Source organism: Podarcis bocagei (genome assembly GCF_964188305.1).
Source record: "Podarcis bocagei genome assembly, chromosome: 1".
NCBI lineage: Eukaryota > Metazoa > Chordata > Lepidosauria > Squamata > Lacertidae > Podarcis > Podarcis bocagei.
In genome coordinates, this window is record NC_138125.1 from 83,112,989 (window position 1) to 83,138,179 (window position 25,191).

The 25,191-nt window shown below is 44.4% G+C and overlaps 2 protein-coding genes and 3 long non-coding RNA genes across 23 annotated transcripts in view; 2 read left to right on the forward strand and 3 right to left on the reverse strand.

The window, feature by feature from the left end:
• The window catches only part of DAGLA (diacylglycerol lipase alpha), a 96,154-nt gene extending 95,532 nt beyond the window's left edge, over positions 1–622 (reverse strand). For 6 of the 10 annotated variants that reach the window (XR_014009773.1, XM_081200528.1, XM_081200532.1 and 3 more), the window contains exon 1: positions 169–250. The gene's annotated coding sequence lies outside the window, so the exon portion shown is untranslated. Of the gene's footprint in view, positions 1–168; positions 272–532 lie in introns of those variants that run through there. The other 4 variants (XM_081200535.1, XM_081200531.1, XM_081200529.1 and 1 more) reach the window with 3 other exon arrangements.
• On the forward strand, positions 231–14,168 carry LOC308590868 (uncharacterized protein; the record flags this gene model as incomplete). 8 transcript variants are annotated; one of them, XM_081201189.1, is made up of 3 exons in its annotated part: positions 231–704; positions 1,949–2,022; positions 8,670–14,159. In XM_081201189.1, 3 exons carry the CDS (start codon positions 231–233, stop codon positions 8,728–8,730), a joined length of 609 nt encoding a protein of 202 aa, XP_081057315.1. In that variant the 3' UTR covers positions 8,731–14,159. The 8 variants fall into 8 exon arrangements, 2 of the variants coding, with proteins under 2 accessions (XP_081057315.1, XP_081057314.1); XM_081201188.1 differs by lacking the exon at positions 8,670–14,159 and adding an exon at positions 4,543–4,783; XR_014009926.1 differs by having other exon boundaries at positions 574–704; positions 8,706–14,168.
• On the reverse strand, positions 4,302–8,660 carry LOC308590934. The gene is made up of 3 exons (XR_014009943.1): positions 8,121–8,660; positions 4,948–5,555; positions 4,302–4,602 (listed from the first exon to the last, which is right to left on the reverse strand). It is a non-coding gene; the product is annotated as an uncharacterized lncRNA (long non-coding RNA).
• On the reverse strand, positions 9,342–23,788 carry LOC308590960. 3 transcript variants are annotated; one of them, XR_014009973.1, is made up of 3 exons: positions 21,802–23,788; positions 20,491–20,572; positions 9,342–9,837 (listed from the first exon to the last, which is right to left on the reverse strand). It is a non-coding gene; the product is annotated as an uncharacterized lncRNA (long non-coding RNA). The 3 variants fall into 3 exon arrangements; XR_014009974.1 differs by having other exon boundaries at positions 21,788–23,788; XR_014009972.1 differs by lacking the exon at positions 20,491–20,572.
• Positions 18,354–19,868, forward strand: LOC308590954. Its single transcript, XR_014009967.1, has 2 exons — positions 18,354–18,797; positions 19,556–19,868. It is a non-coding gene; the product is annotated as an uncharacterized lncRNA (long non-coding RNA).
• Positions 23,789–25,191: the final 1,403 nt, after the last annotated feature.

The following is a 25,191-nucleotide window of genomic DNA, read 5'->3' on the forward strand; positions in this document are numbered from 1 at the left end:
CCCGAGGATGCGCTTCCGCCTCCTCCTCCGCCCCCACGTCCTGCTTCTTTCCCTCCGCTCCAAGCCGCAGGCTGTGCCCCGCACGGTCCCCTCCCCGATCAGGGGAAGCGGGCGGAGAGGGCACCTTTTTGGGCAGCAGGAGAGCTCCAGGGCGCGCTGCTTTCTTACCCGTCCTGCTGCCATGCCGGCGGAGCGGCGGTGCCGGGGTTCGGGATGCTTCCCCGTTCACCATGGCAACGGGGCCCTCCACCTCTGGCAGCGGCGGCGCTGCGGGGGCGGGCAGGCGAAGGCACCCGCTGCCTTGCCGCCGCGTTGCCATATGCCAGGGCAGGGGCGCCTCTCGACTCGCTCCCGCGCGGGAGACGCAACGGCCTCCCTTCGCCGCGAAGGAGCGAGGAGGTGTCCTCCGCCCCCCGCCCCGCCTGCCTCCCGCCCCGCTCATGCCAGGGGCGCGCCTTCACTCCTCGCCCGCAGCGACAGAGGGGGAACCCGCCCTCCCTTCACCCCACCCCGCTCTCCCGCAGCCGCTCACCCCTTTGCCGCCGTCTCCGCCGCCGCCGCCACCGGGCCGAAGCCGCAGCCGCCGCCGCCTCCATCCCGGGGCTCGGCAGCCACCCCGCACCCCGCCGCCCCAATTCTCTAATGCCGCCTCCGCTCGTGCCAGGGCCGCCTCCGCCCGACGGGCCGCCCACTGCGTCAGCTCCGTAAGTCCCGCTACGCACCCAGCGGTAACTATGGCGACAGCGGGGCCTTCCTGCGCCCTCTGCTGTCGGGAAGCGTGGGCCTGGCGAAGCGAGCTGGCGAAAAGAGGAGGCCTCGCGGGGGCGGAGGGGGCGGCCGATTGCACGCACCTCGGGGCAAAGAGAGGCGGGTGCTGAGAGGGGAAAGAGAAGCCTTCCTTCGCTGCTAAATTCCTAAAACGAGGTTTTTCTTTGCTATGCTCGAGCCTGTCTAGAATCCTTGCCATGTCCCTTGCTCTTTAATAATGGGGGGGGGGGGGAGCAGTGGTTTCTCAGTGTCGAAGGAAGAGCTCTCTGCACATGCTTAGAAACCTGTTTATCCTCCTAAATCTGAGGTTAGCTCTGATATGAAAAACAGTTTTCACTCCAGAGCCCTGGCATTAATTAAACAATACAGTAGGAAAGGGGGAGGGGGAGAGAGTTGAGTGGTGGCAGACTGGTGCAATTAGTTTTTTGTTTCGTGGAGTCAGTTTGCATAAGAAGGAGCAGCAAGGGCATAAGGAATGCACTTACATTTGTCATTTGACAATGTGAAATAATCCAGTGCATTTATTGTTCCTTGTGTCTTGAGGAATTTTCAGGCTTGACTGAGAACAAGGAAGCACGCCCAGGGGCCAGGATCTAAAATACAGTTCCCAGTGAGCTTCCATATGCTTGTTCCACTTCAGTGGCCCTGCAGTTCTGATCACATCTATATAATAATATAATATTGCCCTGCAAGTTGCTTCCCAAATTCAGTGGACCTTTGAGAACAGCAGTCATTCAGTGGAGGTCTTCCCTCAGTGACACATGCATTGGTTACAATCCAGTCTGAATTGCTGTAATGTGCTCTATGTTCCGTGATTCTCTTTGGCTCCTGACTCAATATAGTTAGCCTCCTGAAAGATTTACAAATACTTGGCAGCCTCATGAAAGATTCACAAATAGTTACTTTATTTCTGTAGCACAGGGTTGGTTTTTTTACCCAGAGTTCCATGGAACCCTCAGCTTCTGTGAGCATGCCCCAGGGTTCCACAAAACTACAACCTCCCACCTTAGGCACTTCACAATCCCCTCTTGTGGCAGGCAGGTAGTCACTCCCACTCGTCCAATCATCTCAAATAATACTCCAAGTTATAATTATTGAGTACAATTACTTGCCTTTGGTTTTTGTAATTGTGAAAGAAATTGCTTATTACTTTTCTTTCTTTCTCTTGCTGTGGAGGCAGGGAGGATTGTGGTTGCACCCCATCTATGACAACAAGTTACAGATGATCCTCTACCAGGAAAACATAATTTCAAAGTAAGTGCTATCCTGCAGCTCTGTGCCAGTAACCAGGGGCAGAAATCCAGAATGCAGTTTTACATGCTCATCCTCTGTCAGTTTCTGTAGGAAATGTGAGTCCCTTGGGATGGACAGATGACAAGGCCAAGGAAGGGAGGGCCCAGAGCTGCAGAAATCAGCAACGAAAGATTTGGGAAGGCTGGCCTTCAACAGTTCTTCAGAAGTCTTTAATAAAAGGATAAGTTACACATCAACAAAATAGTGACGTCCAGGCAATTGTCCACAAGAAGTTTGTGATGAAAATGCAGAACAGTAGCTTAACAGTACAGGCTTGGGCTTCAAGAAATATTCATTTAATGGTTCACTTTTAACAGTCAAGAGGTGTGACACAATACAAGAAATGTTTATTCAATCAAGTAGGGAGTCCAATTGGCAGTATACAAATTTAATAACTAAAATGAACAATAAACAATAAAATACACCAGTAGCACTCTGGAAACAAGTTGTTCACTTAGCAACCCTCCTCCCTCTTTCTTGAGATACTTTGCTATCTCCACTTCCAGATAAATGTTTAAGTGCTAAATTAACTCTGGAAGAAACTACCATCTGGATGCAGCAGACTAAAAAGCAAGGACTTTAATTGAATAAAAGGGAAAGCATTTGAACAGCAACAATATACATCTTTTAGACAGAAATAAGACAGTGGGATCATTTTCCTAGAACAGATCATTAGCTGCCTTGATTCATGTGAATGGGTCTTTCGCTGTGGTTTTGCCTGACTAACCTGGTCTGTAACCAGAGACTTAACAGAAGAAGCTAAGTGGTGCTTATTGCTCTAGAATACTTCTCCACTCTTCGGAATCATAGAATTGTAGCATTGGAAGGGTCCCAAGGGTCATTTAGTCCAACCCCATGCAATACAAGAATCCCCCGTGCACAGCTAAAGAATCTCTAATGGATGGCCATCCAACCTGTGTCTTAAAACTTCCACTGAAGGAAAGTTTACCACCTTTTCACTGTCTTCCTGTTGTAGTGTCCATCAGAGTTTGGAAGTGGGACAGGAAGGAAAAGCTAAAAGGAGGTTTTCCAGTTTGAATTTGGAGAAAGAAATAAGACATGGCCTATGCCCCACCCTCCTCTCCCAAGTGTATATCTCAGTTCCACCACCTTGGCAGGCCACTTATGTGTGATCATAGGATTGCCCACTTTAATTAAGATCCGGGATGAATGAGTTGCCTGGAACCAGATGCATCTTAGCTCCTATTCAGAAGCAAGTATCAAATCTAGATAAGGGTGCATAGGTTTGCAATCTGAAACAACTCCACCCATTCACCATTGCCAGCTCCTTATGCCACCTCTTTCCTGTCAAATCTCTCTTCAAAATACATTTTCCAGGAAGACTTTAGCCCAACCTCTTAACCTTCACTTCCTAGAAATACTAAGCTAACTGCATTCATAGTTTCCATGATTCTATCTTCCCTCCCTTCTTGTCCTTCCATTGTCTCCCTTTTGTTAAGATTTAGATGGCATGTTCCTTGGGGTAGACTGTTTTGCTTACGTTATAGTGTACATAAAGAATAAACAGGGAATAAACACAGCAGTAACTGCTGGATGCTATTGCGACTAGTACCTTTTACTACACAGGCATTTTATGTTCAGTGCAACTTACGACTTTTTCTTGTCTGGTTCCTTAAGGAAAGGGCCCATTTGTTAAGCAGCACTTGACTGCTTACATATGCCTCTGCTGCAGGTTTTGCTAAATAAAAGCACCACAGCAAAGAATACAAAATCATGCACTGAGTCACCAAAGGGAATTCTGTTTAGGAGATTCCAGGCGTGTTGGTGGCTTATTTGTGTCTGTTAGGCCTCTTTGCAGCATTGCAACCCACCCCTAATCACATTTACTTAATGTTCTATTGATTTAAATGAAATTTTATTCAGAATAAGTGTACATCTTTGCATCTTGAACTTGCTAGGACTGCTCAAAGAAGACTGTTCACATTGTCTGTTTTTGGAACTCCCCCCCCCCCCCCCGTGAGGAATAAATTCTATTTACATGAGACAACAACCACATTTTCAAAGCTAGCGTAGAATGTGAAGCCATGGGTGGCCTTGGTATTAGAACTCTACCTCCAGGCTACCACCAGCATCAATCTTAAGGCAGAGGTAGCCAATGGGATGCCCTCCAAATGTTGATAATGCAAAAAGAACACAAGAAGAGCAAGCCAGATCAGGCCAATAGCCTGTCTGGTCCAGCATCCGCTTCTCACAGTGACCAACCAAATGCCTGTGGGAACTCTCCCCTCCTGTGGTTTCCAGCAACTGGTATTCAGAAGTATTAGTGCCTCCTAATGTACTCCAACCAAACCAGCATACATTTTAGAGAAGTTCCTTACATCAGTGATATCACATTGTGACGTAATTCTCTTTTATCAGTTGTGAATACAACCAGTTAAAGGTCATTCAATAATTTTAAAAGGGGGGGAGAGAGAGAGTACTTACATTCTACTATATCTCAAGAACGTTTAATTTGTTCAGCAATTTCAGCGATCAAAAGTTCTGCATTGAATTTTGCAAGATGCAACTCCACTCCGGGACCTTAGGATGAAGGGCAGGGAATGAATGAATGAATGAATAACTAACACAATGACAACAAGTTAATTGACAGTTTTGCACAAAAGAAATGGTATATATTTTATGTATATCTATGAATATTTTACAGAAACTGTTGAATTTTCGTTCGTTTGGTTCCTTTAAATAAAGTTTGTTTTTCAACATATAGAAACAAAAAGTACTGTTTAACAATATAATAGTAAAAAAAAAAGATAACTCATGTGATAAGCTAACTCATTCTTCTGCATTTAGCACCATAATATTTTTGGACATAGTCAAGTTTAGTGAGGTGAACGAACAGGGCCCTCAGAAAGGGCTGAGCACAGGCACAATATATCCTCCACTGCCAGAGCTTGCTAGTGATTCACAGGCGGAATCCTCCACATTCCTTGGCTTCTTGTTGAAGGCCCGCAGTGAACATAATTTTTGACAGCAATAGACAAGCCCTCTGATAAGGCTCAACCTCCTTTCTCCATGAAACCACCCCGGGCAGATTTCCTTGCTGGCATCAGTAACAAGAGAAATTAGCTTGTTGCTGTTCCCTACTACAAAATGTGCCTTGCTTGGAGGACTTTGCTTGCCTGAGTCAGTAGGAGCCAAAGATTATATTTCTGCCTGCTTCTGTTAAGCAGCAGCCAAGATTGGCGAACGGCCTGGTTTGCAGTGTAGAGGCTGCTGTCTTGTCGCATGTTGCTACTAGTTTGTCAACTAGGTTTGCACAAAATCTTGCACAGCCCTGTGACTTGCATGCTAAAAACATAACAAATGCTGAATGCTTGCTGCCTCTCTCACTAGTGGAAATTGAACCAATGACAGCTTTTTACCTGTTTGTTCTACCACCCACGCTGGTACCAAATAAGGTTTCAAGGAACACTTATTCATCAGCGCCATCTTCTGGTAAACCAGGAAAACATCAGATTGGGCCTGTTTTCTTGCTTCTGCAAAACAAATACGAAAATTATATTTAAAAGAAATTAAGTTGTAAACGATGTCTACTGTCTACCAGCCTCCAACCCCATACTTGGTGACTATTCTGTAATTCCCTATGAGATGGTATTATAAACCATTAGTGTGGATTTGATATCCGCCCCCCGGTGCTTTTACTGGTGTTTTCTTGATCTAAAATACAGAGCAGATAAAGCAACTCTTTTAAACGGGGCAGCATTCAGACCAACTCTAGGAAACTGCTGGAGTAGGTCTTGGCAGTGGCACCATCAGGGCTCAACTCTGGGGGCAGAAGACCAGAACATCACTAGCAGAAGGAGCAAGATTACTGCCAAATGCAGTAGGACTGGCTTACCACATTTTGAAGTGGGTAAAGTAATAAACATAATGATAACAATGTCAAGAGGACCATCTCTTAAGTCTCGAGTCTAAAATTATCTATAATTGCAGTCTTGGGTGATGCTCCAGTTTTGGCAGCCTCCCCCCCCCCCAGCCTTCCCGCCATGCTGGGCTTTGGGAAGGAGGCGTTAGGGCTCTGTCAGGGTCCTAGAGTCCTCCTGTCTCCTTCCCAAAGCTGAGCAACTACTAACTAGATTTTGGGAAGGAGGCAGGAGGACTCTAGGCCAGGGGCGTAGGAAGGGGTGGTCCGCCCTGGGTGTCACCCTGAGGGGGATGACAAAATGGCAGTCGGTCGAGGGCTACACTCACTGTAGGGCAGCTTAGGGTGCGCTGTTGTTATGGGCACCTCGAGCACAGTCTGTATCGGCGCCGGACATGCACCGTCTGTATCAGTGCTGCGCATGTGCCCCAGGCAGTTTGTCCCACCCCTGTGGGTGGTTTGCCCCGCCCCTCGACACCCCGCACCAGGTGCCAGAGAGCCTTCCTTAGCCACTGCTCTAGGCCCCCGACAGAGCCCTCACACCTCCTTCCTGTACCTGGGCAAGTGCTTACCAGGCACTCTGCTCAGCGTCCAATGCTCTGGACTGGTCACACTGCTCTAAAACCACCTCTGCCCTCCCCCAGGTGTTGGGTTATAGTTTAGAACTTGCTCCATTACAGTGGTCATTGTAAGCAAGTACCTCTTCCATTACTCAGCCCACCAACAGCAACAGGATTCACAGCAGCTATAGAAATAAAGCACTATCCCAGCCTGTATATGCCAGAGGCCAAACCTGTCACTGCTTATCAGTCCTATCAAACTTTACACTTGTGTCACTTGCTTCAAGCAATATTAAATAATTTGCCACTTGTTGCTGGCAATTCTGAATTATTCCCACCCTGCTGTGGCTTCTTACTATAGGACTGTGTCATTTCTTCTTCTTCTTCTTCAATAAGTCATATTGCCAGTTGCAATTTAATTTCTTTTTGTACTTTAATATTGTACAAAACTTCAGGATCAAATATTGATGCTGTTCCACAATTTGTGTCCTGAATAAATGCTATAGAACTGTGCTTTTATCACCTTACATCAAGGATTATAGCTTTTATTTCCTGCCCTTACAGCTGTTTTCTGGAAATAAAATATTTTATTCCCTGGCAATTCTACAGCTGTGAAATATGTTTCTATAACTAACTGCTTTTGAAAATATGTAAGGTATAAATATATCAGTATAAAAGAGTGGTCGGAAACCTGACCCGCAGGCCAAATTCAGCCCAGCAAGGGACTCCATTTGGCCCACAAGACTGTTTCACACAAACTACACCCACTGGCAGTGCACCTGATGTCAAAAGCAGGCAGGACGTCCCATCCCATCAGCTGACGGGTGGTGACTCCAAGCCCACTAGATAGGCTGTGCAACCAAGTTCTCCATGGGCAACTTGATCATGTAGCCAGTTCTTGCAGAAGACAAACTTGAAGTCACCACTTGAGGTGTCCAGCAGCACTTTAAAGCACAACACAGGGCTCTTTGCAAGCCATGTGTGCTGCTTTGAAGTCCTGGCACTCATCACCTGATGTCATGTGACTGACAGCTGGGAGGCTTGCGAGCTGTGGGAAACACCGCTCCTATTATAAAACTACATGCAAGTACTCCTACTCCAATGAGTACTTCTGTTGCTATGTAACATTTACTTAAAACTCCAGTCATACTTTATAGCTTGGTATCGATGCAGTGTGGTGACCTTTGACCTTAGCCAAGGTAAGTAAATCGTGTAATGTTCTTCCTGCCATTTGCCAGATGTTAAATCTTGTTGCAACCGATTTTGTATGCAGCAGAAACCATTTCCAGAGGAATAGTTTACTGTTATTGTGCTGTGTGCACATTCGTGGTTAATCTAGCTCCAGGGCGTTCCAAACTGCTTTTGTTTTTGTTTTAGCCCATGTGCACACAATGCTAGTCAGGATCCACAGACATCTTGGAGTTTCTGCTAAAAAGAACCCTGCATTTTGATTCAGTTTCTAACTGGGAAACATTGTTCAATGTGTGGTGAATGAATCCCAGATTTGTACAAAGAATACATGTGTTGGGGCGGTCCTAAGTCTATGACATCAGCAAGGTGTGTGTAATTCCACTTCCTACCTGCACTTTGGAATCATTCACTTCTGGCACTCTACTCACCTGTATTCCTCCCTGTGCCTATCAAACTTCATATAGTTCATTTCTCATAAGCATCATGAGCAGACAAGGGAAGTGCCATGATGGATGTCCTCCCTCTTTCTCAGCCTTGCTTCAGCCAGAGCACATCTCTCCTGGGGCTTCAGGCTACTGATCTTGCATGGGAAAAGGTGGAAATGTTTAAAGCGCCTGATGAAGCTGACCCTGTCTCCGCCCAATGGTGTGTATACAAAATAGGAGATTTCAAAACACACCAAGCCATTCCGATGTGTATAGAGGCATGCAAATTCAAATTGAAATACAGTGAGGCAGAAATGGCCAAAGGTAGTATTTTCTGTATTTCAAAATTCTCAAGACATTGGTCTGAATTAAAAAGCTTGTTCTGATGCTAAAGCTGATCAGTGTGAATGTACCACACTCTCTGTTTTGGTACATTAATTCTATGTTTCCTTCCATAGGCACATGAATTATAATGGCATGTTTCTCACAATACCTGATTTTAAACATCCATATTAATCTCATAATGATAGTTTACTTCTGTTTTGTTTACAGGAAAACGAGTAACTGTCACAATTTTATTTTATACAGTCCAGTAATCTGCTTGTGTGGTTAAAATGCAACAGATTTGGGATTCAACTCAGCTTCGTTCCCTGCAATCAAATAATATTTTACCATCTGTATGAGACTTTTTATTTTTCTATATAGATTTAGATGTAATCTTCTGCTACTGAACTAATACATTAAATATGTGGTGTTGATAATATTTCCAGAGCATTGGTCTTAACATTCCTATTATCCTACTTAACATACTTATTTTGAGAATGGTCTGTTGCAGTTCTTAAATTGTGTTACTCTCAAGAGGAAAATGTCTGATTGCACTGCAGACATAAATTCATGCTCTTGAACTACTGGCTGATTCTATGATGCTGAAGGTAGTAAGAAGGTATTAATCATTCAAACAGCATTTTTAGATTTCCCCTGTTGGATGCCTGGAGTGGAGCAGGGCAGTAAAATCTTTGCAAGTCCAGTTGCAATGCTACCTACATTATGCATAGTTCCCCGGCTTTTTGCTTCTAACCAGTTTTCTCTACTGGCCGCACTTGGTAATTCAGAGCACACCAGTTGCTAATAACTCTATAGACAAATTGATCCTTTAGCTATTCTTCAAACTCTGAGTCATGCTAAACATAGAGTGCTAGCCACAGAGGCTTAAGTATATATATATTTTTAAAAAACATTCTCCCTTTGGTATTGTCCAATATCACAGAAATCTGTAATTTTTCTGCTAAGACATTTCCCTCAGATAATTAACATAGTTTAATGAGGATGTTAGACACTGGCTTCTCTTATTGCTCCAAATTGCATACACACTATTGTTAGAAGTGAACTCTTGGGTGTTTCAAGGTCATCCTAATTATTCTTGGTTCTACATTTCACTACTTACAATTCAGGCTTCCTCAAACTCAGCCCTCCAGATGTTTTTGGCATACAACTCCCATGATCCCTAGCTAGCAGGACCAGTGGACAGGGATGATGGGAACTGTAGCCTCAAAACATCTGGAGGGCGGAGTTTGACGAAGCCTGACTTACATAATATTTGTCTGCCATATCCCCTATGGTCTTGCACCTAACACATGCCTATCTTGTGGGAGACCTTACTGGGATGTCACTCAGGATGCACAGGGCAGGGCTTCGATGTCTTTCACCTTCCGAAGTTGAACTATTAAAAAAGAAGAAAAATCACTTGCAAGAATTGCACTGTGCCATAAATGCATGGTTTGACACTGAAATGGCAGAATGGCTGCTGCAGAAGCAGGCTGCAGCAGTTGGCTACAGCTGAACAGGGGGTTATTGGTTTATGGGGGGTTTTGTTCTTGTTATTATAATGTTATTTTGTGCTTTTATATTGTATTTTTATGTTGTGAACCATCCCGAGATCTAAAGATGAAGGGCAGTATACAAATTAAACAAACAAACAAACAAACAAATGTGACATCAGCAATGACCCCCAAGGTATTTATGTGATGTAATGTCTGAACATCTTTTCTTGCTCTGTGGATATAAGCTGGAGCCTTCTTCAACAAACATGAGGAGCAGGGGCTACACTGTGCATAGTTGTGCCTTGAGAAAAATCCTGGATAAAAAAGGCCGGAGTGTAGACAAGCCCTTCATTAAAATGTTATTTTTAACTGAGGCTGTAGAATGAGTCGAGCTCAATAGTATTAGCATACAGGGAGCTGAATGAATGACCTAGGTTGTGTTTCATGGTTGTAGGCAGGGTGGTGGAGTCACTGGGCAGTTGGAACATCTGAGGAATGAGACGGAGGCTTGGGACATCTTTGCTCTCCCAGGACCACCTGCACCTGCCGCCTGAGGCTGGGAGAGACAACAGTAGCAGCCACGCAATGGGGAAGCTTTGGCCTGTGTGAGACTAATATCTAGCTGCTTCAACAATCCATTCTAGGCCATGAGAGGCAGCTGCAGAATGGCCATCATGGTTGGACCATCAAAGAACAGGGGGGGGGGGATGTTTTTATGCACCCCTTTGCCCTTCTGTAGTGACTACTGCATCATTGTCTATTTTATTGTGTTTAAAATATATTGTAAGCCACCCTGTAAACGTCAGTTAGTAGGCAGGATATAAATACTCCTAAATAAATAAATAAATAAATAAATAAGAACTAAACAAGCCAGAGTCTTGTTGTGGTTTGTTCAGCCATCCCATCCTGAACGCGTGGTTTTATTTTCCTCAAACTAGCCATGAGCAGCAAATCGGGAACAAACTTTGGTTACCACTTGTGGTTTGTTGGGAGGGAAACAAACCACGAACCCTAATTCAGCTGACACAAGAAACCACACTCTGGCTCGTTTCATCCACAGCGCACCAGGAACAGGGGAGGTGCATTGTGAGATCTTTTGAGTAGAGTAGAGTAGACCATCACGCTGCTTGTGTGAATTAAACCATAGTTCGTTTTAAAGAGCGGCTGAATCTGATGGGTGAACGAGGCCAATGCACAGCAAGATTATACCAAGTTTGTATACCTCCAAGTACATCTCATGCACATCTCAAAGCTGCCTCCCTCAGAATGTTAATGTACTTGCTTCCTCTCTCAGCATCACGCCCCCAGAATGTTAGCATGTACATCATACCCAAAGGACAGATGGAGAGGAGACGTCACAGATCTATGTATGGGATATATAGGGAATGACCTACAAGAGAGCCAACAGAGGTGAGAAAGACACAAAAATGACTGGGAGGGGGAGGGGGTTAACAGCCAGACTTTGCTTCAGATACTTCACCAAGGAGAAGAGAAGGACAAATTGTTGCTAAGGGAAATGAGACAGATGGTTGGAACAAACAACTTGCTGACTCTTTCAGGCCTTAAAACTCTCCAGATCCTGTTGTGAAGGAAGAGGGGGAAATTAAGCTGCCTGTGCAAACACACACACACACACACACACACACACACACACACACACACACACACACCCTTAGGCATGTGTTTCCAACAAATGCACAGGTGTCACCAGCACACTGCCTCTTCTCTGTCCATCACCTCACAACATCTCTCCTATGCGACCCCACCCCCATCTCTCGCTGTCCCTGTTTTCCCCACGATTGCCTCTACCTCCATCTCTTCTGCTTTATTAACCACCTCGGCCAGTTTCTTCCTCTTAGCAATTTGCTAGGAGCGCTGGATGGAGGGAGCCTAGCTAATGCTGTGCCTCTGAAATCGAGAGCGACCGAGTTAATGTCACGTCTCTGGGGTACTCCTGCGGAGTAGCTGCATTAAATGACGGTTCTGGAATGGCGTGCCTCTCTGTGTGTGGTTGGGCTCTAGGACATATTGTCTCCTAGAGAGCACAGCACCACGACATTTAATGCCATCTGATCCTTTGGGTTTCTGCCTTTCTCACGACTGTGCCAAGGCCTGGCTGGCTCATGAGCCTCTCTGACTTGGATGAAGTGCCTGTGATTAAGAATCCAGTCAACATGTCCATGTAGCCGTCGCCACAATCCAAATCATAATAAAGACAGGCAGCCATTGGGGGAGGGGGGGAGCTGGGAGGCAGGTTGAGGTGAGAACGGAGCCAATAATTTGTCAGCTTTGTTGAAAGCAAGAAAACAAAAACCCGGTACTGGTATGTAAAGCTGGAAAAGAAAACACACTTCCCAAAATATATGCCGTAAGCCTACTGTGGTTGTGGTACTGTTAAACTGCAGTGAATTAGAAATCTAGCCACAATTCTGTATTATAGGTATGGGGAAGCTTGCCTCTGACCCTCGAGATATTGCTGAACTACAACTCCCATCAGCCATGGCAAGCTTGGTCGGGGTAATAGGAAATTGCAGTTCAACAATATGTGGAGGGTCAAAGGTTCTATGCAATTGCTATATAATATATACACCTTTTCTTTTCTTTCTTTTAATTATTTTAGTCTAAATGTTTATAGGCTGACCAGATTCTCAGGACAGCTTACAACAATGTTATCCCATTGTAGTTTTTAAAGCAAATTTAAAAGTACATACAACACAATACGACAGCAAGAAAATGTAGCAGCATAAAAGCATGTGGCAAAGGGGAGAAATCAAACTAAAGCTGAATCAGAAGAAAAGTCTTGTGATAATAAAAAGGTCTTCTTCCCCTGTCACCAAAATAGCATCAACTTAGGCACCAGGTAAGCCTCTCCGGGGACAACATTCCATTGCCATGATGCCACCACTGAAAAGGCTCTTTTCCTGTGGAGACTTTGCATGGAAACTGTTACTGTTAGGCTCAATTAACAGCTTCCCTGTAAGTGAAGTGTAGGGCTCCAGTGGTTCTGCACATAAGAAAGACTTGGGTATCAATAACTCTACATCATTTTCCCTGGCTTAATCCTGTTTTAAGTGCAGTTCTTTTCCCTCTGTATATAATTGCTGTAATTACCACAAGCTTTTCACATTTTCTGTAATTTTGTATGCTGTTTTTAAATTGCCATGTAATTTTCTAGTTTTGTATGTTTATAAATTACTTTTTTAAAAAACCACCACTCTTCTTTTCATTACACTTTGAATAATTTAGCAATGACCAATACTGGTTAATAGCAGGTCTTATGCCCTTCCCCCATCACTTACGGTCTTTGCACCTTTTTTGCTCTCACAATTTGACTGTAATTGCTCATTTAAAACATGTTCACATAACTTATTTCCACGAAACGTACTCCCTGAGCCCTCATATCCCAGCCAGATCGCTGAGATCTGGAGGAATGCTGTTAGCTGTCCCTCATGTCACAGAGCCTGGACTGGCCTTCACCAGAAGTCAGCCGTTTAGTGTCGCTGGACCCATGCTGTGGAATGGTATTCTGTCCTGCTTGAAACTGATTTTCAAATTGTTTTTATATTGCTTTGCACCACCCTGATATTTTGTGAGAGGGTGGTATATACATATGAGTTTCCGGTGCCCGGGGTGGCCCAGCTGTCGCCACCGATGCCACAGGATCAACCCCACAGCCACTGGATCAAAGCAGGGCCATATTGAGCCACCTGCCTGCCCACACAGGGGGAAGCCCACCCAGCTGATGGGGTCCTTGGTGGGCGGAGAGGGGCACTGGGTTGAGCCGTGCTGGGGGCACCTGTAGTGGGGGGGGGCTCCTGGTTCACACCCACTCAAAAATTATGCACCTGGAGCTACAGCCCCCCTGGCAATGCCCACACAATGCCCCTGAATCTAAGAGTGAATAGGATAATGTCACAACACTACGTAACCAAATTTGACTCCCTGCAGATGCCAAATGAAATCAAAACATGGTGAGAACGATGCTTCCTGAGTAGGTGAACAATTTCAAAGCAACCACCCAAAAACTCAGCAAAAGGCCACAATGTGTTTCTGCGGTCGTGTGAAAATGTTCACCAGGAACATTATACAAGAGGTTCAGCAATACGTTCATAAAGGTTGATACATTTTACTTTCAATAAAACCAGTATATGGTGAAGCCTGCCTCCAGTGTAATCACAAGAAAAACATAAGACCTTCTGCCGGCTGTTTCTCAGGCTCCAGCCACCATGCTTCCTGAGCTCAGAGATCCCGGGGCAGAGCTTTCACCCTTCAGGTCTGGAACTAAATATGGCCACCCAGAGCCCTTCCCTAGATCCTGACAATATCTAGAGTCACAGAAAACCACAAAATATCCAGAAAAATAAAAGGATGTTCACAGAACCAGCTTCTTTCCAAGAGTTATCACTAGTTAAGGCATCTTTACAGAAATATCCCCCTGTCCCCCATCATAAAGAAAAAACACTAGGCATGCTTGCTTTGATCAAGGATGTGTTCATTTCTTTTTTATTTATTACAATTCTTTATACGGTACCCTGCCTTTCAGGATACAGATTCTTCCAAGCCAATGGAACTATATTTAAAAAAACACCCCAAAATATAATAAACAATATCAAACTATAAAAAGGTCATCACGATCCTTCTCCCAGGAGGTTTGATGGTAGATGGAAGCAGGAGGTGGTGAAGCAGGCTCCGAAGTGGTTTCTGTGTGTCTCCTTAGAAAGGAGACTTGGTGTGCTACCCTTTGAATTACTTTCTCCAATTCCTCTGAAGCACAGGTCAAGAACTTGTTAAGGAGAGATGCCCATAAGAAGCACTGAGTCAGCAGCTAGCTTCTTAGGCTCTGTTGCTGAAGCTGAGGCAAATGACAAGAGCTCTATGTCACTGGCATGCCTGTGTGAAGGACACCAACAGCTGGGAGAAGACAGCAACTGTGTATTCCCATTTGGGATGTTCTCCTCTCCGTGGCGTACCTCGCTTCTGAATCTGGGCCTGAATGGAAGCACCCAGCCATGCAAGAAGGATAGAGTCAAAGGGATGTGTTCACTTATTCCATCGAAGGGTCCATAATTTCATTGATAAGGGAATCATCACAGCGAGGTATTTCTCTATTGGCTGTGTATACAGTTCTTGTTTCCACTGGTTGAAGTAGGTGTGCAGTTCATACTCTTGGTTTACCAGCAGGGTGAAATATGGCCTCCTCTGTGTTGTGGAAATTCTTGCCAACTGGGGAACATGCTTGGTATGGAGACAAGTGTACAGAAAGAATCTCCACGCTGCTCTCATGGTACTCAAACCCAGAGTTTTCCAATTAAGCTGAATACTGGGATATTCAGAGCCGACAGTTGAAGTGCACACAGTGCACAGATGAGCTATGGAATTTGCCACTCACAGAATGTGATTTGGATAGCTTTAACAGGGGATTAGACCAGTTCATGGAATGTAAGGATATCCCTGGCTACTAGTCATGATGGAAATATATTACCTCCAATATCAAAGTTATGCCTCTGAATATCAGTTGTTGGGGAACACAAGTGGGAGAGTGCTAGTACACATGTATCCTGCTTGCAGGCTTCCCACACGCATCTGGCTGGTCATTGTGGGAACAGAATGCTAAGCTAGGTGGACTTTCATCTGATCCAGCAGCGCTTTTCTTTTGTTTGTTTACTACCAATGAGCTTCTGGCCTGTTTTCCTGAAGTTGTGAAAGGTGCCCAAGAATTAACCCTCCACTTGGTATTATGACAAGAAGGATCCTTCCAATAGCCATTTAGGGACAGATTCCAAATTTAGTAACAGGTTCCCAGTTTAGAGACCCAATCCCAAGGCGGGGACAAACATACCCAACAGCAAGGAACAAAATGGTAAAACTTCTGTGTTAGCCTTCTACAACTCCATGCTCTGAGTATCTTCAGTCTTGATGGTGTGTGACTTTCCAGCTGGTATTTCAGTAAAAATATTGTTGCATGCAACCCCAGTCTCCGAGCGGTGCGAGATTCCAGGGGTTCCAGGCACTTACTCAGGGTTTGTGTTTCCTTTTGGAAATGAGGCACAGCGGAGACTGTGGTGCCATTGTGATATATGGATTATTTACACATGTATACATCCTGATCCTACAATGGAGGTGTTCACAGCATTAACACCCTAAAGCTCTCCTGTAGCTGCAGACTTGGATTCAAACAGAAATCAAACATTGCTCTGACTCTCTCCTGCTTGTTGCCTTACTTCTAGGTCAGTGTTTCCCAACCACTGTTCCGCGGCACACTAGTGTGCCGCGAGATGTTGCCTGGTGTGCCGCGAGATGTTGCCTGGAGGGAGGCGGGCGAGTTGGGCGGCGAGAGGCGGGGCGGCGGCGGCGGCGAGGAGAGGCCGCCCAGCGCGGGGCTCTCGCCGTCTGCCTGCCTGGCTGCCTGCGAGCTCGGCGGGCAGCGCCTCCGTCTGTAGCGCCCGCCTCGCGGCTCTCATTCCCTGCCCCTGCCAAAGCTCACCCAGCCAAGCCGCGCTCTCCTTCCTGCCTCGCTTTGCTGCCTCCTCCCCCCCCACCCCCAAAGCTTGGAGGTTCCCCGGCAAGGGGGAGGGGAAAAAATTGAAACTTACACTTTCGTGCGTCCCTCCCGGCGTGACGCTGCGCGCTGACGTCACGGGGCTGTAATGGTGGTGTGCCTCGAGATTTTTTTCATCAAACAAGTGTGCCTTTGCCCAAAAAAGGTTGGGAAACACTGTTCTAGGTCACGTTCCTGCCCAAATTCTGATCTCAATTCTGGCTTATTCTGTTGAGGGAGGGGGCCGCACCCATTTGCCATCTTGCACCAAACACCTTAATCTCCCATCACCTCACCAGGAAGCTATGTTGGCTATTTCTTGGAATTAAAAGGCTGGATTCCTTTCTAACCCTTGCTGGTTCCCTGCCCACCTCCACCCCCCACATTCATAACAATATATTAAAAGAAAATTCTGGCTTTTACAAATATAATAGGGATTGCCTATATAAATGCCCTTTTTATTTAGAAACTGAACAGCCCACAGTGTTGTGAACACCCCAATATAACTTCCTAGATGATTTGTTTCTAGAGCTGACCAAACCTGGCTTGAGTTTAGGGACATAGCCAGCTTTCCTGGGGTGCTGAGAAAGGCAGCCTTGGAAATGGTAGGGTCTGCCACTGCTGGCACCAAAAAAGGGGGCAAGTGCCATCTCTGTGGGTGACACAGTGAAAGAAAATTGCATCAACAATGGGCCTCATGTTTTGCCTGTCCAACTCACGCAGCTGTGAAATGTGGTGAATTGTGCCCAAGCTGCTGGAGTACAATATTCTGTGGTTCTGTGAAATTTGTTGCTACTGTTATGGGTAATTCACAACTCATGATTACTGTTATTCAAGTGTAATAATTATACGTATGTTAATGGCACAGTATGTTGCTGTATGTTTTAAAAACAGTGGGGTCTACTAGACCCCACACATCATCCTTGTAGTAGCCTTATGTATTTTACATTATGGGTATTATTGACCCTACTTTGCAGATATGTTAAGGATTTTTTTAATTACATGCAAATGATGTCATGCTTAATATTTTCTCACAGGTGTTTTATTTGTATGGTTTTCTTGGGGTACATTTGAACCTGAAACTGGACTGATATACTCAGTGAAGGATTAATTATTATACTAGTCTCTGTTAACTTATTCCAGCTTCCTTCAGTTGTTGGCCTCTGTAAGGTTAATAATAATAATAATAATAATAATAATAATAATAATAATAATAAATCCCCATTCAACCTAAGGATCCTGGGAGAGTTACAACAACTTAAATACAATATTAAAAATAGTTTAAAAACTTAGAATTACAAAAAATGAAATCACATCAGGTGCCAAAGGCCAGGGTATATATAATCAGCCTCCCTTCCAAAGGATTGGAAGGTAATATCCAAAGTAATAAAACTTTGAAAAGAAAATATCCATGGAGAATAAGACCCAGGAAAAAGTTGGGAATGTCAGAAACTTCATTGGAAATGGGAGTGGAAATTGTCACAATGTGCATGTTTGAGGTCAGGAATGGAAATCACAGAAGTGAAATATGGGGCGGGGGGTTAGACTGCAAACGTTACACACATAATTATTTTATTTTCTGCATTGTTTTGGACATTTCCCTTCCATCAAAATTAATCACACAATTAATTATGTTAGTTTCAGGCATAGTGGATAGTGAAATGAATAATGTAGGTTTCAGTAGAAGCTGAATGTCAGTAGAATAGCACTGTTTATGATAAACACAGAATGGGACAGAAGTCACCAGCTCCTTACATCCCTAGAAATCGCTGCAACACCTTCACGTTCTTGCTTGCTTGGCTACTATTAACAGCCAAAGTCTGGCACTTAGGCTGTTTAAATACATTTTATGCATAACATCTGACAGAGGCCTACATTTATTTTGTTGTTGTTGACTATATTCAGCCAGCGTTTGGTTCTTCCCTGCAGCAGTAATGGAAGCACAGATCCACATTCAACATAATGAATGTGAATTTCCCCCCACAATGCAGCTCATTCAAACCCACCGAGTGACTAACAATGGGTGCCTGGCAAGGGGCCACTCGGTTGCCAAGGAATCCCGGATGCCTTTGGAACACAAGAGGCTGTTACAAGGAGCTGTGCAGTTCAGCTACAGAACAAGGCCTCTTATTTGAAACTATTTTCAGAGACATACACAGTAAGAGGCACAGAGGAACATGCTTTTCCAAAGACTATGGCAGTTTGCCAGGCAGGCTACTGTGGCTATTCTCTTCCTCTGAAGCCACAACACTAGAAACTGAGCTCTGCTTCCCCTGTTGGGCTTTACGGAAGCCCTGTGCTGGCTCTAAATGAATCAGAAAGGTCATTCTTGTTTACCAAATACCAAATGTCTCATTCTTGTGGGTCTCTTTCATGGGTCTTTGCTGGAGGAGCCTTAACTAGGCATTTCTGTAAACAAGCCTTCAAAGATCAGGTGTATGATGTAAAAACTAGAGCAATGTTGGCTTCATCCTTTAACAGCAGCTTATTTGTATGGGAGAAACAGTTGACGGAGTGCCCAGTGGATGGTCTCTTCAGAGCTGGCAAAGGCTGATAGCAGCCATAGCTTATCTCGGAAATAAGTAGAAGTGATACCTGAGTGTCATTACCTGGGACCCAGGTGAATGTCATGACCTCTAAGACCCACCGAGGTCAATATGGCAGGCAGGCATTTCTGAGCATACATTGCTCTCATACATTGCTTTCACAGCTCTAATATTTTTGCTTTGAATCAGTTTCTACTGAACAATAGCTTACAGTCCGCTGTCAGCAGGTAGCAGGACACCAAGGAGAGGTTGTGCCGATTAGGAACGCAGGAGATCTGCCAAGTTCCTTCAGGCTAGCTGGAAGGTGAAGTACAGAGTACCCCTATACTGACATGCTCTCACCTTGTCACAGAACATGTTTCTGATACACAACTGACCTCAGCCTGCTAAGTGCTAAGCCTGCACAAATATGTTCCCAGTCACAACCACAATGGCACAATGTATCTGTGCCATTGTCCTGCATAAAAGTACGTATATACCTAGCTAAGCAGAGATTTTTTATGCACCTCAACCTGTCTTTTTGCTAACAAACAGGGCATCGCTTATCAGCTTCACATACAAGAAAGGTGAAGTGGCCTTGAAGAGACCAGAAGCTCCAAACTGACTGCTTCATGTAACAGACTACCAAAAATGCAATGTTTTTCACGGGACAGAAGAATAGTGAATTTATAAACTTTGTTCAGAGCTATCTGTTGCCATGGTACAGCTAGAAGACAGGAGCGTGCTTTTTTGTATACCAGTAAGGAGTCCACAAGCTGTCCACATGTTCTGTTATCCAGTCATGTTTCTGAAAGGGATCACGAGCTAACCATGTAAAGAGAATGTTATTAAAGTGTCTTGAATTTTGTATTCGGGGTCCAGAATTTGGAGAACACCTCTGGATCATTGATTCTTACTGCGGTCTGCAATAAACACACCCTACATGGCCCCTACACTTGCCTCCCACCAACTACCGTTTTTTTGTCATTTTTTCATGGTAATATCACAGATTTTATGGTCTGTTGTTTTTTAGGATACCTAAAATATTTTGCTTATTAGGGGCTACCCCACATTTTGTGTCTTGGCTTATGAAAAATAGGGGGTCCTCAGTAATTAGCTAATTGGGAACCACTGCTGCATAGCATTAGGCTGCTTTTATGATGCCGCCTCTGCCATCATTACCACTGATTACCTGCATCTTCAAAGACAGCTTCCCTCCCTGCCCCCAGGCTTTCCCTGAATCCTGTCTTCCGTATGTTCTAATGCTTTATTGTATTTCTAGTATTTTTATTGCTGTTCTCAGTAGTTTGCATGGATGGGTTTATGGTATAGTTATGTAATATTTGCCTACACTGCTTAAACATATTTTATATATTGAGCAGTATAAGAAATGGTCTTAGATAAGTAAATACAAATAAACAAGAGGCACTCCTTTCAGGGGAGGCGCATTGTTAGGAAGTGATGGAGGAACAAGCACTGCTGGTACTCACCTCAGTTCTGTGAATACTGATCAAGAGCAGGCTCCAGTCTCTGGGGAAGTGAAGCCAGCACCTTCCGCCAGCAGTAAATTGACTTTCAAAAGAAGAAAATAAATATTTTAAAGGCTTGCAGAGCAATCTCTGCATAACAGATCAGTTATACAAAGGCTTTAGCCGTTTCTCACTTGAGCGCAGAAAATAAACCTTAACAGGAAGGTTTTCGCCTTTTTAGAAAAAGGCAACTGGGAGAGCCAAATCTCCCATTTTTGTGTGCTGATTTTTATCCATTCAGGCTTGTTCACATAGGAAAGGGGCTGCCTAATGAGTAAAACTGCTGAGAAATTTAAGTTAATGTAAAGGAGTGGTATTAGGATTGCTGACTGGGATTAGGCATTCACAACATATTTGATCAGCCTTAAAAGTTGCTTTGGGTTCACCCTTATAAGTTAAGACTAGGCAGCAATTGGATGACATGTCCAGGCCCAGGACATTTTACTGCCTGAGGCAGAGAAGCAAATGGCACCCACTCCACCCACACTCCACCCCAAGTCAAGGTGCATAGCACCCAAAGCCAGCTACGTTATTCTGGCACCTGTAAACAAAAATCCCCAAAAGCAATTCTCCCCGGCAGCAAAAATGCAACAACAATAATATAACTAGCCCCTTTCATCCAAAACTTAGGTGTCCAAGGCAGTTTTAACCTGATACTGCAGCTTCTTCTCCAATTATTTTACACTGGAGGCAGTCTCCATCAGCCCTAGCTATCATGATCAATGGTCATGAATGGCCACAGGTTCTCTATGACTCTGATGTAACGTATGCATATGGATGTTTTTAGATAAGGTATTAACTTTCAAGGCAGATGAAATATACTCAGAGTCGCAAAGTGATTTCATGCTCTTTATTCAGCTCATAGTGGTGAGGAGGAATGAATAAAAGTCCCCTCACAGTATCTGCTTTATATACATTATTTACACAATGGGCTGCACATGATTGGCTAATTCCGGAATTCTACTGTAAGCCAATCAGGTTGTGGATTCACTTCTATCTGGAGCAGGATTGGGTGGTTCCTGCCAACCAATCATACTGCTGCATTGTTCTAGGACCAATCAGACTGCTGCAGTTTGGATCCTATTCAACTCAGTACATAACAGCAGATAAACTATTTGACAGGGCACACACAGACACAGAACAAAACATGAGCAAAGCCAAGTGTCTCCCCTCCCTGCTTGACTACGAAATGCCCATAAGTAAGATTCAGGCAAAAGCTACAATAAGCATACTTCTTCTCAGCATCCCTTGGGCTTACCTTTGAGTACTTACTTGGGAATGGAGCGCAAAGGTCCTCTTTCCTCTGTGTTGCAGATTCTTTTATGTTGTTTTCCTGGTCACTATAAGCCCTGCTTCCACTAAGGGGTCCTTTTTCTGGGCTGTTTGTGCAAGATGAGTCTCCAGCCTCCATGAGGAACTACAGCTGGAATGCATGATTTAAATATTGAGGAAGGTTCATACAACTGCTCAGTACATCACAAGTATTTTGCAGGAAGTCCAGAAGAGGAACTGCTAGCCATATGGAACTTGACACAATCTTCCAGATGTTAATATGATTATTTATTATTTAGAGGGCTGCCAGACAAGGTCTGTGAAAATTCCCCTTTTTGAAGCTGCATGGTTGCCTAGTTACATACTTTTTAAAAACTCATTGTCTCAAACACTTGTTTTATAATTGGCTTTATTTTGGTTTTTCTATTGCTAGCAATATTGTCAGCTGTAGTGGTGCATTTTGTAACTTTATAAAAACAAATGACCTTCTTGATAACTTGACCTATTTACATGATGTGGGGCATTCACCACGTACATTCTTTGCTGATATTGTTTTCACAGTTTATAAAGCTTTGTGTGATCTACAGAGCAATCCTCAGTGTGCCCATGTGTGGTGATGGTGATGTGGTAGATCTACGAGCACATTCCAAATACTGCCAACTCATGCCAGCCACGATGGAAAGGAGGGGTCTTTTTCACTATGCCAGCTGAGTGAGCAAGGACTGGGGCCCTTGGAAGATCTGTGGGGCTTTGGATCCAACAGATCCAATGCAGTTGCACCCTGCCCCCAAACACCTCATTTGGGGGCTGACTGCTCCTGCTGATGTGAGTGTCTTGTCTCTGAGTGTTGTCTCTGACACTGTGGAGCCCAGGGAGCCATGGGTTATGATGGAAGCTGGATGAAGGCTAAAGCCCAATTGGTGCAAGTCTTATTCTGGCTAGTGCACATACCCATACCATAACCTACCATGTAGCAGTGTGGGTCGCAAAAAGGGCACATTTCATAGCTTGCATTGCATTCTCTAGCAACCAGCAGGCTGAGCTATTTATTAAGGTCCAGAGGCTGCTGACATTCATTGTGGGAGAGGGACTTCTGGAGCATTTGAGGACCCACAGTGATCAACTGGCTGCACATTTTGAAGATAAAAGTCTCTCAACATCAATGTGATAACATTGCAGTTCCAGTCAAAATATCCAGTGCTGGTCTGTGATGTGTTATGGGATTTTTATTTTTATTTTCAGTTCACGCAGCCTGATGATGTGGACACAATGCTTGCAGCTATATGTCTGACCACAAGCCCTCTGTACCCCTGACCCTCTTGGCTTAGTAAATCTAGGTTTTCCTGGTTGGTCCCAGAGTGTGATGAACACTTTCTTGAGTGTGATTTTGAAAATGGTGGTGATATGGCCACTCCTAAAGAAACCAGCCTTAGACCCTTTTGTTTGGACTAACTGCTGACCAGTCACAAATACTCCATCCTAAGTAAGGTGGTTAAGAGGGTCGTGAAGGGGCAGCTGCAGGCATTCATGGCTATCACATATTATCTAATTTCAGTCTGGGTTCAGGTCTGGCCATGGGACAGACCTGACCCTGGTTGCCCTGATGAATTATCTTTACCAAAAGTGTATGAGCCTCAATCTCTATGTGGCTTTTGCCACATGCTTTGTATCCTCCTGGATCAGCTTCAAGGAATGGGAATTAGGGGCCCTGTGCTACAGTGGTTCTAATCCTACTTACATGACTAGGCCCAAAGAACAGCATTGGGAGAGTACTACTATTCAGCCTCCCCAATGCTTTGGCATCTCTATATGAAACTTTTGGAAGAGGTCATTGGGAAATCTGGGGCATGGCCCTTCCCTATAGAAGGTAGAAGCCACCGCCAAAGAAGATAAAGAAGATTGGTAGAATAATTCAGTGAATATGCAGGACACATTAGACAATTTGAAACTCAAAAAGACATTGGTTTTTTTCCTTTCTTTTTTCTTTTATATAAGGGGAATGTTTAAAGCATAATCTTGTGAGCTTTGTGTATAGGCTTTTACATTAGCTGAACTTTTAAAAGTCACTTGTAATAAGATGAATAAGGTTTAAAAATTAGATTGTTAAGAATATAAGATGTTAAGGACGTGCATGAATAAGAGTAAAATAATGGAACCAGGCAGGGACGCGGACTTAGAAAAAATATTGGGGGGGCCCGGGAAAGCTCATGAATAATAAATAAGCTCATGAATATGCAAATAAAGTGGCTCCGGCCCTAAATAGGGCAAGCCACGCCCCCCAGCCAGCCGATTGGCTGGCTGGGAGGTGTGGCCAGTCGGGATTCCCCTGTTCTCGCGGGATTTCCGGCCGGGGCTCTCCGATTAGGGCGCGCGGCTGGCTGGCTGGCGAAGGAGCAGTGGGGAGGAGGCGGGGGACGGCGGCGGCGCTCTGCTGGAAGGGCGCCCGCCCGAGATTATTGGGGGGGCTGAGCCCCCCCAAAAAATTTTTTGAGGGGGCTCGAGCCCCCTCAAGCCCCATGGAGTCGGCGCCTATGGAACCAGGAGGGGGAGTGGAGGGAAGTCAATTAAGATTTATGGCTGAAATTGTTAAAAGTGTCTGGAAGAATGGCAGATGAAGGTGATAGACTATATGGGACTGGCTGAGATGACTGGCAGAATCCGAGACCAGGGGAAAGAGACGGCGGAAGAAGATTGGAAGAAATTTAAAATTTATCTTAAGAAATATTGTAAAATTAATGAGTGCTAAAATGTTGTGGTAATCGAAAGTAAGGGATTACAGCTGTAAAAGACTAAGTAAAAGAAAAGAAAAGGAAAAATTAGACAAAATTAAGGGGGAGGATTTGCTGAAATGAATTTGGGAATTGGAATGCAGAAAGGGGAGGTATGGGGAAGTTGGTGAAGTAAGTTTTAAGAAAAAAAGGATTCGAAATTATACATGTTTGTTTTTTGTGTGTGTATGTTTGTATTGTGTATCGTGTGTGTTTTTATAATTTGTGAAAATCCAATAAATATTTTTTTTTTTTTAAAAAGAAATTGTTAAAAGTGAATTTATTTGTTTTTTGTTATTTGGGGGAAATTAATAAAATGTTATCCAAACAACAACAACATGGAAATCTGGGGCAGGGTCCTTACTGTATGCTGATGATACTCAGCTCTGCTTCTCCACAACATCTGAATCAGGAGACACTGTGCAGTGGGATGGATGAGAGAAAATAAGCCTGAACCCAAGGAAGATGAAAGTGCTGGGGGGGGGGGGAGAGTCCTGTGACTGATAACTTAAGACATTGCCTGCCTTGGATGGGGTTGCAGAAGCAGATATGCCATCTGCGGGTGCTTTGGGATCTAGCATTGTAACTGGAGGCCCAGGTGGCCTTAATGGCTAGATTAGGA